The following is a 13,993-nucleotide window of genomic DNA, read 5'->3' as shown; positions in this document are numbered from 1 at the left end:
AGTATTAATCGTATAGGTACTTAGAACAATGTTTTATCAAGTTACAAAGATCTAGAAAAGAGCCACCGAGCCATTTTCCTCAGCGGAAGAAGAGGAAAAAGACTTCCTTCTTAATGGGGGAAAACTTAGTCGTATTGGTCGGTTTTCCGTCGTGGAAATTGCGCCTCGAGAACGTAAAAGATTACCTCATGCTGATTTATTAAGTAGACGAAGAATACATCCGTCATTTAACTGAATGGCTTCAGACTTATGAAAGTTGACTGATTTAGCAAGAAGCAAGTTTTTTCCTCATTTGATAAGTTTCATCACCACACGTTTTCGCCAGTGATTTCCCCCCCCCCTCTCTTTGTAAATACACACACATATACACACAGAAAAGTGGCGGGGGGGGTTAGTTACTATAAACGTCAATAACGCCACTACAGCACCTTGTAAACACGACACCCAGTTGAACATCGTAGAACTGATTTACCAAATCTGTTGCTGTTTTGGGAAATGGTGGAACCAATAAATATTAACTAAAAATGAATTCATTAGCGTTTCGCATCACCATAATTGCTATTACAGTCTACCTCGCACACAAACCAACCGGAAGTCAAGTCAGGTATTAACAGACCTCTTAATAGTAATCACAGGCTTTTCTGATAACGAACAAAATGATAGTTAAAAAAAATTTAATGGAAATTTCCTCACAAATAAAATTCCTTCAGTGTCGTCTTCTACATAAAGACGAGAGATGGAAATACAAATCTTTTTCTTAACCAACCTTATGTCAGGTTCCACTTTAAAAAAAATGAAAATTTCTTCACAAATAAAATTCCTTCACTATCAATCATCCTCCATATAAAGACAAAAGACTGAAATAAAACTGTTCTTCTTGACCAATCTTATGTCAGGTCCCACTTCAAAAAAAAAAAAAAAACCTGTTAATAGAACTTTCTTCACAAATAAAATTCCTTCAGTATCACCTCCAAAATAAAGAGGAAAGATGGAAATAAAATTCTTTTTCTTAACCAACCATATGTCAGGTCCCCACTTCTATTAACTTGACGTTAGCTTTAATATATGGGTGAGGCTGGGGTCTTCCATTATCTAATGGGCCCAAAAGTTTAATTAATCCCATTATCTAGAGTCGGCTCAGTCTATTGACTGGCCTATAATGCACCCCAACACACGCGACGCTGCTTCTCCCGGATCCAGTAATTAGTTCTTATTATGTCGTTAACCATAGACTTACAAGACGGGGAAACCCCCCCCCCCGTGGATAAAATCTTATTAAGACTTTGGGAAAGAACAAGACGGAAGAAAAATACTCTAATGGTCTACTTGGAGGCCCTTGATGAGGGAAAAAAAATTAATCTAGAAATCAATCAGTCAGAGCAGATTAAAGCCATATGTTCTTCATAAGAGCGGGGCGTACTTCGGAGGTGAAACCGCAAAAAAAAAATAATAAAGAGAGAGAGAGAGAGAGAGAGAGAGAGAGAGAGAGAGAGAGAGAGAGAGAGAGAGCGCTTACTAAATATGTTTCATATTTCAGAAAAATTGTGTTCTCTGTCATTGTGTGTGTGTGTGTGTGTGTGTGTGTGAGAGAGAGAGAGAGAGAGAGAGAGAGAGAGAGAGAGAGAGAGAGAGGAGATTACTATATATGTTTTACATTTCAGAAAAACTGAGTGGTTCTTTCGCTTGAGTAAGAAGAGAGAGAGAGAGAGAGAGAGAGAGAGAGAGAGAGAGAGAGACTTTATTATATACAGTATGTCTCATATTTCAGAAAAAATTGTGTGGCTCTCTCACTTGAGAGAGAGAGAGAGAGAGAGAGAGAGAGAGAGAGAGAGAGAGACCTTACTATATATATGTTTTATATTTCAGGAAAATTGTGTCGCTCGTTCACTCGTGTCTATCATTCCAAAATATGATCTTGAAAGGGAAATAAACTCGATTTGTGTTGAAATTTTTTTGCGACATATGGCTGCATAAATATATCACATGTTTTAGTAACTTTGCATCTTTGCAAAATATATATTTGAATAAACATTGAGCTGTATTCTGACCAAAAATGAATATAACTTGTTTTTTTTTGCTTCTAATATTACAGTTATTGCGATTTAAAAATATATATAAATGAATGAGTTCTGTTGCAAGAACTTAATCCAGTGAAGATTACTGTTTGATTTTAACTCTGCAACAATTACCAGTGCAACTTTGGACGTATTTTCAATTTTTCCGTTTTCAGTAGGAATAATAAGAATAATAAACTATTTGTCATCGGAATAATAATAATAATAATAATAATAATAATAATATTATTATTATTATTATTATTATTATTATTATTATTATTATTATTATTATTATTATTCAGATGATGAACCCTATTCATATAGATCAAGCCCACAGGGGGAACTGACTTGAAATTCAAATTTCGAAAGAATGTAGTGTTCATTCGAAAGAAGTAACAGAAGGTAATGGAAAATACAGAAAGAGGAGATCAGTAAATAATAATAATAAAAAAAATATAATTAGTAATAATAAAGAGACAGAAATAATAAATGACCATGCTCAGGACAACATAAAAAAAAAAAAAAAAACATCACCACAGTATCTGGAACACTGGATATCGACTCCGTAATGAAAGGGGTCCCGGAATAACATCGACCCGTCGTCGTCATGAAAGCATTGCTAATTACGGGTTTTACTGTAACTCACTTCTTTGGTTTCGGCGGCGAGAGATTAAAGAACCAACACGCAGCTGTCAGTTGGCGCATCCCTGGAACGCATCGTGTATGTATGTATGTTTGTATGTGTATAGATATGTATATGTATATATTGTATATATATATATACATAATATATATACATATATGTAATGTATATAAAATATATATATATTTATGCATATATATATAAGTATATATGAGGCTATCAGTCGAGAAACATGCCAAGCGCCATCCTGGGTCAAAGTATTTTTTAATTTGATTTATTATATTTTAAAATGGCACTTGGCACGTTTCTCGACTGAAAAGCTCATATATACATACATTTACATACACACACACATATATATATATATATATATATACATATATATATATATATATATATATATATATATATATATATATATATATATATATATATATATATATATTTAATGAAGAAGTTGCTGGTGTTTGAAAGATCTTTAGAAAGATATCTAAACATTTTTGGTTATTATTACATAACTACCCAAGAGGGATAACTAGTATTCTCTCGGGTAGAGTTTTCCCACGACTCTCCCGCGTTTTCATTCTCACTCTCTAAGGCAAACTTCATTGTGGGGGTTAGTGCCGTCAGTGCACCTCATGCGGTGCACTGTAGGCATTACTTAAGGTTCTTTGCTGCGAGCCTTCGGCCCCTACTTACAACCCCTTTCGTTCCTTTTACTGTATATCCTTTCATATTCTCTTTCTCCCATCTTACTTTCCACCCTCTCCTAACAATTGTGCAACTGCGAGGTTTTCCTCTTGTTACACCTTTCAAACCTTTTACTGTCAATTTCCGTTTCAGCGCTGAATGATCTCATAGGTCCCAGTGCTTGGCCTTTGGCCTAAATTCTATATTCAGTTCAATTCAATTCTAAGGCAAACTTCACGCGCACTGTTTGTCAATTGTTGGTTTTACTCGATGATTACAAAAAAAGACTAGACAGACGACCAAAGTTTACACGAAAGCGATGCAGAAGTCACTTGAGCGTCGCTAAGAAGAAAATGGTAATTTTCTTTTTATAAGATTAATAAAAAAAAAAAGTGGCAACCCATAACTGGCATAGAATAGAATTTAGGTCAAAGGTCAAGCCTTCGGACCTATGAGGTCATTCAGCGCTGAAACGGAAATTGATAGTAAGAGGTTTGAAAGGTGCAACAGGAGGAAAACCCCAAAGCAGTTGTACTATGAATCAATTGTTAGGAGAGGGTGGAAAGTAAGACGGAATAAAGATAATGAACGGAGGTACAGTAAAAGGAAAACCTCGCAGTTGCATCACGAAAGTGATTAATTTCAGTTTATTCTGATTACATCACGAAGGGAAATGGGTAACACACACCCAGACTGAGTTGACAACGTCATTAGATTTCATTTACAGTAAGCAACTTATCTGAATTGAATTGAATTGAATATAGATTCTAGGTCAAAGGCCAAGCACTGTGACCAATGAGGCCATTCAGCACTTAAACGGAAATCGACAGTAAAAGTTCGAAAGGTGTAACAGGAGGAAAACCTCGCAGTTGCACTATGAATCAATTGTGTTAGGAGAGGGTGGAAAGTAAGATGGAAGAGAATGTGAAAGGAGGTACAGTAAAAGGAACGAAAGGGGTTGCAGCTACTGGCCAAAGGGACGCCGCAAAGAACCTTAAGTAATGCCTACAGAGGTTGCCTTTTCCCGGTTCCCCTCCAGTCTGGACCTATTACTGGTACTAGGTTTTTCGTCGCCGGTCTCATGGGCAATTTGACAAAAAAACACAAAAAAAAAGCGTCTTTCAAGGTCACTCTATCTGTCACGAATACGTTATTTGCTCAAGTTTACAGCATCATGGGCTTTGATTATCTCCGCGTTATTTCCTTTTTAAATGATTCTAACGTGATCATAAAAATACTGTGTTGGGAGGATGGGGTCCGGGAGGAGGGGAGGGAAGGAGAGGGGTGGGTGGGAACGCGAGTAGGAAAGGCCAGAGAATAAAATGGAAGTTTATATATTTATATATATATATATATATATATATATATAAATATATATATATATATATATATATATATATATATATATATATATATATATATATTATAAATCCCAACAAGAAAAAACTGTGTTCAATTTCTCTAGTTATTAATTATATATATATATATATATATATATATATATATATATATATATATATATATATATATATATTATAAACTTCTGACTCACATAATTTATTTCTGTAAAACACGTTCCCATGTGTCAATTTTCACACACACACACATATATAATATATATATATATATATATATATATATATATATATATATATATATATATATATATATATATATATATATATATATATATATATATATGTGTGTGTGTGTGTGTGTGTGTGTGTGTGTATACAGAATTATTTTAAAATTAAGGCTGTGTCTCATTAACCTTCCAACAATAATAGCTTTCAATTATTCCAGTTCCTCTTTGCGCCTATAAAAGCAATTAAGAGACCTCACAGACATCAGAAGAAAAATAGTCATTGTACCTCCTTCCGACATAAATTAACTTAGGAAATTTATGAGCTGTAAGTCAAGAAAAGAAAATATATATTCTTGAAGCTGTGAATTGATTTTCCTTCTGAACTTCTTTTTATACTATTTTGAATACAATAAAATACTGAAAGCAGCAAAACAAAACTATTTCTTTCTGCATTTTAATATCCTCATGGTTGGTAAACTACTAAGTATGTAAATGAAAGAGAACACACTCATCAAGAATGTCATTTATTACAAAAATATATCTTATTTACATAATCATATAGATACATATACAACACAATTATGAACTTCTGATAAATAACAACAAACTTCTTTCCGGCAAACACCACAGGAGTTACTTGTAACAAAAGAAGAAAATTAAGTTCTATTGGCACAAACTATTACACAAAGGAAAATTATCCTGGATATGTGACACCTCAGAATCTATCGTGCCTTCACTGAAAAACCTATTGTACGATGTGTTTTCATTCTACAGTGGTTCTTATGACTTTGGAAAATAAAATCATAGAACAAGTGTGCTTTAAAACACTACCAGTTGCATCACTGAAGGTGGTGTCAAAGTTTCTGGCATCATTCAGCAACCTTCTGTCAAAACTTTGCACCAAGTACCTGGCATTTTTTTTTTTTTGCCAAAAACTGAAGGTGAGCATTTTCTTCCCGTGAGACATCGACTTCCATTCTTCCACCACTATTAAAAGAAACTGGTCACTTGAAATAAAAGTCTAGCACCCAGGTTCTGACAGATGTCAGGAGACTTGTTCGTGTGACACCACCTTTGCTAAAAAGAAAAATCACGACAACCATTATATACATTCAGCCACCAAATCTCAGGTTCTTCAAAACTGAAGAGAACTTGTGACATTCGTTCACTTAACTGTTCACAGTGTTAAGTAGCAGTTTGTTACTTCCAGTTTCCTGAAATTATTATGCGGCAGTATGTTAGCAGAACACAACTCACCTACGAACTGTGAGTTGCAATAGCAGCCAACTGACTCAGGCAATGCAAATGCAAAACCTCCCAAGCAAGCAACATCGCTGGTTGAATCCGATGAGTGGCTTGTAATTCTCAAAGCTAGCTATGAAAGCACTCTAACATAATAGTAGAAAGGTTCTCGATTCATTCAGCGAGAAGGCTTAGTCATTCACTTTATGAAGCTACTAAACAGTACCATTAATGTATTACCAGTTATCATCCACAACACGAGGCGAATACGAAGCATAAAGGGTATTACAGTTATGAAAACCAGTCATTAAGGAACAATCTTCCATCTAGCAGTAAGAAAGAAGGTATTGCAGTTAATTTTACTGCAGCCAAGTGAAAAATTCTAATGCCTTTGACTTAGATAAGTTTAGTGCCCTAAGACACTCCATAATTGAGCAGGTACATAAAATTGACTTTGGTTAATAAATTATGGCATATAACAGACAACTTCCTCACAATTTTTTGTAATAGAGATACTAAAGTTAAACAGTATAGATTGGTAAAGGAAATCACAAGGAAAGTATTCAAGAGTCACACACACTGCTATTCTCTCGAGGTTCCGATAACCTCACTTGTCGCGAGGTGGTACTGCCTGCACCACGACTCTGCAGTGTGTTGAAGGTTATGAACCTATCGCGAGTGTTATTTGGGGTTACCTGGGTATACATGTCATAAGTGTGCTCTGAAGTGTTATCACAAGGTCTATGGTACTGTTCAGATCCCGCTGCACTACCGTAAGGTAAGGAAGAAGGATACATTATACATGTTCCATGGGGGACTGGCTGATAAGCAGGATCTCCCAGATCTCGGTCACACGGTGGTGGACATGTTGGTGGGGGTGGAAGGACAGCTGACCAGTTGATCTGGACACCTGAATTTTCCCTGTGGTGCCGCCAAGGTGTGGTGTGCGTTAAGTGAGGAGATGCTGGAGCTAAAAGTGCTGTAGTTGCATACGGTTCAGTGGTCTCATTGGCTTGGGTTTTTGGTTCAGCATATTCATTAATCTGTTGATCAGAATGCAGAAGTCTAGCAGAGGATAAGTTGTATTCTTTCTCGCACTCAGATGGACGCCATAACTTTTGTTCACTGTACATATTAATAGTGTTGTGAGCAGGGTATATGGATGGGTCTTGATAATGAGCAGGGGTGTTTGGTGGGTTAGATGGAGGAGATTTATGGTGGAGTCTCCTGATATACATTATTGTTACGATAAACAAAATAATCACCAAGGGTACTAACAAATATGGTAACCAGTCTGGCTGTGGTGGGGCATATATTACTGAAGTGTCCATGTTGCTGTTTTCAAATGTATGCTGATGTCCCTGGACATTATTAGTACCAAAGTCAATAAGGACAGGAGGACTAAAAGGCCCAACTCCTGCTCCAGTTTGAGCTGCGACCTGAACAGTGTAAAGACGGCCAGGGGATAAACCATGTGCTTCAAGCCAGGGGCTAGAAACAACTTCAGTCGCCTGTTCCATTGTGAATCAGTGTGACCTGGTAGCCAATGACATCACCACGAGCTTGCTTTAGGGGTATCTGGGACCAGGTGATGAGAGTAGAACCATCTTCACGTAGTGTAGCCACTATGTCACTAGGAGCCACCACAGGTGCTGAGAAAGCATCGAGAATAAAGAAATATTAGCAAGTGACAAGACACATTTTGATTTCTAACATAATACTTTAAAGACTTTGTAACAAAGTATTTTCTTGAAAAACAATAGTTACTAAATATAATTAATGTCACTGCATGACATCAAAGTTTTTGTTAAAAGCACTGAGGATCAACAAATGCTAGATAAGTAACACCAATTGTAATGGCTGATTAAAGATTCTGAAAAGAGTATTATATGATTAGCAATAGCAAACATGGATAATGAAAATATAAATGGATACTTACTATCTTCTGGTGTGGTAAGCGAGTGTGAGTTAGATGGAGTTCCCTCAACACTTCGCCAAAATGGAACAATGAAGAAAGTGTAATAAGTATTAGGCTGCAAGTTATGTAGATGGTGTGAAGACGATGATGATCCTAATACAGTTGCCACCTTAACTACACCATCTTCAGACACAGTGTAAACTAGAACACCCTCAACGGCTTCATGTCCTGATGCAAGGAATTTCCAGGTAAGTAAAACACTACTGGGGCCTGTTGGAGAGGCATTGGTGAGTGTAACAGTTGGTCTGGAAAGTCTACGTCGTGCATGGCGTACTTGATCCATAGTGAGTGATGGGTCTCGAGGAGATCGAATGGTAATGGGATCTGACCAAGGGCTAGGGAAGGAGGATCCCCCACTGTTAACTGCCCTGACCAGAAATGTGTATATGTTGCCAGACATCAAGTTTTTTACAATACAGGACTCTTCATTCATGACAGCATCAGCCACTCGCCATTCGTCCCATCCTTGCCGCCAGTACTCAACTGTGTACCAGTGTTCAGAGTTGGTGTTTATTTGGGAATTGGGGAGCCACTTCAAATACACAGCTGTCTCATTAATAAACATAATTTGAGGCTTTGTGGGAGGAGCTGGTGGTAAGACATCCTGATCCTCAACTGGTTCTTTAGCTATTCTTAATATCGCTTCTTGTTCCACGCTACCTGTTTTCGCATTTACCTTGCATGTATATATCCCTGCATCATCTGCCTGAATTTCTTTAATGAGTAGAGCACCATTCATTGCCAAAGAAATTCTGGGATCATCATTGCTTTGTGCAAGTTGACGTGCTGGCAGATGAGCCGCTGGTTGGAACCACCAAGAAACAGTCGGTTCTGCAGCTTCACTAACTACTTCACAAGGAAACGTAGCAACATCCCCGAGGGTCAGAGTTAAATCCTTTGGCCCAACACCAATAACTGGGGGAGGATAAGCTTCTACAACCATAACTTCAGCTTGTGCACTTACTCCTCCACCTCCACTGACTCCCCAACAATAATATATTCCACTATCTTGGGTAGTCGTCGTGTCAAGATGGAGAACTTGTCCATCTTGAGAAATGGCAACATGGCCACTTGACTGAGCTGGGGTAAGAAGGGCAGTTCTGTCTTGAGTAGGGAGTCGCCACAGCAACAAGGGTGTTGGGTCGCCCTCAACCAGGCAGGAGAGCTGTGCTGGGCTGCCAACCATGACCTGAACATCTTGGGGTCGTTGCATAAGCTTTGGGGCATCAACTACCGTCAACATGGCCTTTGAAGTTGCAACTCCAGCCTCATTTTGGACTTCACACACATAAATTCCAGAGTCAACTGCAGCAACCTGTTCAAGTACCAGGCGCTGATTTTCAATTGTGGCCCGACCCAGGGGCATGATGCCATCCAGCCTCCTCCAAGTGACTGTGGGCACAGGGGAGCCTTGGGCACGACAAGTTAGTTCCACTGTTACACCAGAGGCAGTCGTTACATTGTCCGGCCTTTCTTCAAACCAAGGTGGAGCTGCAATGAAAACAACACATCTTGTTACTATAACTAATTTTCAATCAGCTGAAAATAAAATCAATAAACTACAACCAATCTGCTTTACAAATGCAAAAGATAAACCTTCTTGTAACCTTACTTTAAAATGTCTCAAGTTCAGCAAGTATACGATTACTAATTCATTACTGCATCACAAGACGGCTGAGAAGGATCCTAAGATATATTCATTCAATAAATGGGTTGCTCTTGCAATATGTTAGAAGAAAATCTTCTCTCTTAACCCACTGTTAGTTTATTACTTTAACCGCTTTACTATTCTAAAGGAATAAACTTCAATGGAGAAGGACTTTTCGCTTCCACGATAAACAATATTTTGACAAGTTCAAAACCCCGGCTATATATATTTGAATAATTTGTAATCTACAAAAACCTTATTTATAATAATAATAATAATAATAATAATAATAATAATAATAATAATAAAGACACTCGACAACTTAGTCTGAAGCCAGTGTCTGTCCAGATTAAAAGGATAACAACGTCGGGAGAACTCCAGATAGGGCAGATTGGAGCCGAACAAAAAAAATCTGAACATCGAGAGTTAAGAAGCGGAACATGGAACAGGTGGCGTTATAAGATGAGAGAGAGAGAGAGAGAGAGAGAGAGAGAGATGGATCAGGTGGCCTTGTAAGACGTGTGTGTGTGTGTGTTTGTGTGTGTGTGTGTGTGTGAGAGAGAGAGAGAGAGAGAGAGAGAGAGAGAGAGAGAGAGAGAGAGAGAGAAAGAGAGAGAGAGAGATCAGGTGGCCCTATAAGATGTGTGTGTGTGTGTGTGTGTGTGAGAGAGAGAGAGAGAGAGATCAGGTGGCCCTATAAGATGTGTGTGTGTGTGTGTGTGTGTGAGAGAGAGAGAGAGAGAGAGAGAGAGAGGCCCTAGAAGATATGTATGTGAGAGAGAGAGAGAGAGAGAGAGATCAGGTGGCCCTATAAGATATGTATGTGAGAGAGAGAGAGAGAGAGAGAGAGAGAGAGAGAGAGTGACCAGGTAGGTAACAATGTATTACTGACATGACCATTCATTATCCCTAAATTCCAATACTATGAGCTGTGCGCCGACGTACAGAGCGAGAGGGTGCTTGTGCTTGTTTGATCATTCTTACGAAGAACTGTTTCAGTAAGAAGTAAATAGCTTGAAATGATTTCATCAGTGAATGAACATGTTCAATAAGGAAAACTGATTCAAAAGGATAAACACTCGGAGTTAAAATATCAAAGAAAAATGTTCTTACGAAGCTAATACAAGCGAGTGCATTTCTTTACTGGAATTGAAAGAGAACTTGTCTTTAACATAAATAAAGCAGCTTGAGAACAAATTAACTTGCAGGATATAAAGAATAGTACACACAGTCACTTGAACATAGGTAAATTTTATATTTACGTTGAATACCATAAAAAGTGTATATATATATATATATATATATATATATATATATATATATATTAATAGATAGATAATATATATATATTAACAGATAGATAATAGATAGACAGATAGATAGAATAGATGTGAGTGTGCCTGTATGTAAAACTTCCACACAATTGTGAAGTCATAATTTTACAGATGACCTCAAGCCAAAGAAAAAAGTTGTAGGCCACGAAGTTAAACAATAGGAAGGAATTTCGGTGGAAAATTAAGCTACTAGGAAATTACAGCATTCAAAATATATAAAAAAAAGAAAGAATTTCCGGAGCAGAAAAGAAAATTGAATTAAAACCTGAATTCAAGCGATCCATATTAAATTATAAAGTAGTAAGGAAGTACAGAATTCAAGAGTTCACCTCCGAAAAAAATATAGTGTAAGATTTAAAAAAAAGTAGAGTGCAAGATTAAAAAAAGTAGAGTGCGAGATTTAAAAAATGCAGAGTGTAAGATTAAAAAAACGTAGAGTGCACGGCAAAAAAAAAAAACAGAGTGCAAGATTTAAAAAATATAGAGTCAAGATTATAAAAAATATAAAGTGCAAGATAAAAAAAATATAGAGTCCAAGATTTACAAATGTAGAGTGCAAGATAAAAAAAATATAGAGTGCAAGAATGAAAAAATACAGGGTGCAAGCTTAAAAAAAAAAAAGGGTTCGAACTTACTCATAACGATGAGTTTCGTAGGAGGCGCCTCCCTGTTCCCAGCCACACTCTTGGCACGACACAGGTAGGTCGCGGTGTCTTCCATGACGGCCCTGCTGATGATAAGATCTCCCTCCGAAGTCACAACGACGCGGCTCGAGTTAGTGACAGCCTGGCCGTCCCTGAACCACGTGAGCTCCGGCGGAGGGGATCCCTTGGGAGGCCTGCAGGGGAGAGTCAGCAAGTCTCCGATACGGGCCTTCACCAGAGGCTCCGGGTGGGACTCGAAGTCGTAGGAGAGAGTCGCGATGGTCAGAGTGGCGTTCTTGGAGCGCGTCGCTCCGTAGCTGTTGGACGCCACGCACCAGTAGGTGCCGGCGTCGGAGTCCTTCCTGCTGTAGGCCACCCGGAGGAAGAAGAGGGACCCCGAGGGCAGGAGGACCCGGTGGGACCTGCTGTCTTGGGATGACGTCACCACCTGCTGGCCATCTCGAAACCAGGTGATCCTGGCGGCGCCCGAGGCGGCACAGTTGAGGGTGGCAGGGTCATTACGGCGGGCCACGATGTTGCTCGGCTGCTCCCTGATCACCGGAGGCTCCCCTGGGGAAATCGGACGGGAGAAAAAGAAATGGTAGAATAGGGAGTACAATGCTCCTCGCTTACACATATGTTGATTTTTTCAGAGAGAGAGAGAGAGAGAGAGAGAGAGAGAGAGAGAGAGAGAGAGAGAGAGAGAGAGGTGTATGAGACAGGGGTGGCAAAAAATGGATATTTCAGGTTTATAGAAAGAGGGGAAAGGGATTGAAAATTTAATATTCACTGTGCAGAGAGAGAGAGAGAGAGAGAGAGAGAGAGAGAGAGAGAGGTGCATGGGAGGGTGGCAAAAAATGGATATTTCAAGTTTATAGAAAGAGGGAAAGAGATTGAAAATTTAATGTTCACTGTGCAGAGAGAGAGAGAAGGAGAGGCAGGAGTGCATGGGACGGGGTTGACAAAAAATGGATATTTCAAGATTATGGAAAGAGGGTGAACATTTTATATTTACAGTACTGTGTACAGAGAGAGAGAGAGAGAGAGAGAGAGAGAGAGAGAGAGAGAGAGAGAGAGAGAGAGAGGGAGAGAGAGGGGGGGCAGGCGCATGGGACTGGGTTGACAAAAAATGGATATTTCAAATTTATAGAAAGAGGGCGAAAATTTAATACTTAGTGTACAGAGAGAGAGAGAGAGAGAGAGAGAGAGAGAGAGAGAGAGAGAAGAGAGAGGAGAGAGAGAGAAAGGGGTGAGGACAGGAGAGATGGGCGAAAAATGAATACTACATGTTTATGGAAAGAGGAAAAGAGGGTGAAAACTTAATACTCATTGTGTACGGTGAGAGAGAGAGAGAGAGAGAGAGAGAGAGAGAGAGAGAGAGAGAGAGAGAGAGAGGGGGGGGACGGAAGATGCCACATACAGCTATATTTGTATACAACGAAAATGTTGGAGGGGCAACGCCCCTTTAGTAACATCTGCGAGGACCTTAATTCGCGGCCACTAAAATGAACACCAACCTTCAAATGGTCAACAAGGCAAGGAGAAGGTAATCTTAATTAAAATGACCTTTAAGTGATCTTCAAAGTAATATTAATACTTTTAATCTAAAAAGTAATCTTTATGCTTAATCTTCAGTTCACATCAGCCTCTGCTGTCAACTTGAGATGATGTTTTAATCGATACGAATATAAAAGAAGTAAAACATGCAGTCGAGTTTTCTGTACAGTGTATAATGCTGTATGAAACTCTCAGCCACGGCCCATGAAACTTTCAGCCACAGCTCGGTGGTCTGTGTTGTTGGTACCTATAGTGGTGCCAGACGCACGATCATGGCTAACTTTAACCTTAAATAAAATAAAAACTACTGAGGCTAGAGGGCTGCAACTTGGTATGTTTGATGATTGGAGGGTGGATGATCAACATACCAATTTGCAGCCCTCTAGCCTCAGTACTTCTTAAGATCTGAGGGTGGACGGACAGACAATAGCCATCTCAATAGTTTTCTTTGACAGAAAAGTAAAAACTCACAAAGAAATAATTTTCTAAGACCAAAACAACCATTATATTAATACGAATTAAATCGTAACGCAAAATTACCATCATATGATTGCTCTCACGGTCTTCTTTAAACAAGCAAGGCTAATTAGAGATCAACATCTTCTCGGTAGGACC

The 13,993-nt window shown here is 38.6% G+C and overlaps 1 protein-coding gene across 1 annotated transcript in view; it reads right to left on the bottom strand.

Moving 5' to 3' along the window:
- Window positions 1–5,482: 5,482 nt before the first annotated feature.
- The window catches only part of LOC136833228 (roundabout homolog 2-like), a 29,698-nt gene continuing 21,187 nt past the window's right edge, over window positions 5,483–13,993 (bottom strand). The window contains 4 exon segments of the mRNA XM_067095100.1: window positions 5,483–7,729; window positions 7,731–7,869; window positions 8,157–9,686; window positions 11,813–12,391. Coding sequence (XP_066951201.1) covers window positions 6,781–7,729; window positions 7,731–7,869; window positions 8,157–9,686; window positions 11,813–12,391 — 3,197 coding nt within the window. The 3' untranslated portion in view covers window positions 5,483–6,780.

Source organism: Macrobrachium rosenbergii, chromosome 51 (genome assembly GCF_040412425.1).
Source record: "Macrobrachium rosenbergii isolate ZJJX-2024 chromosome 51, ASM4041242v1, whole genome shotgun sequence".
Taxonomy (NCBI): domain Eukaryota; kingdom Metazoa; phylum Arthropoda; class Malacostraca; order Decapoda; family Palaemonidae; genus Macrobrachium; species Macrobrachium rosenbergii.
The sequence above is the reverse complement of the archived record's forward strand: the minus strand, read 5'-3'. Positions and strand labels throughout refer to the sequence as shown.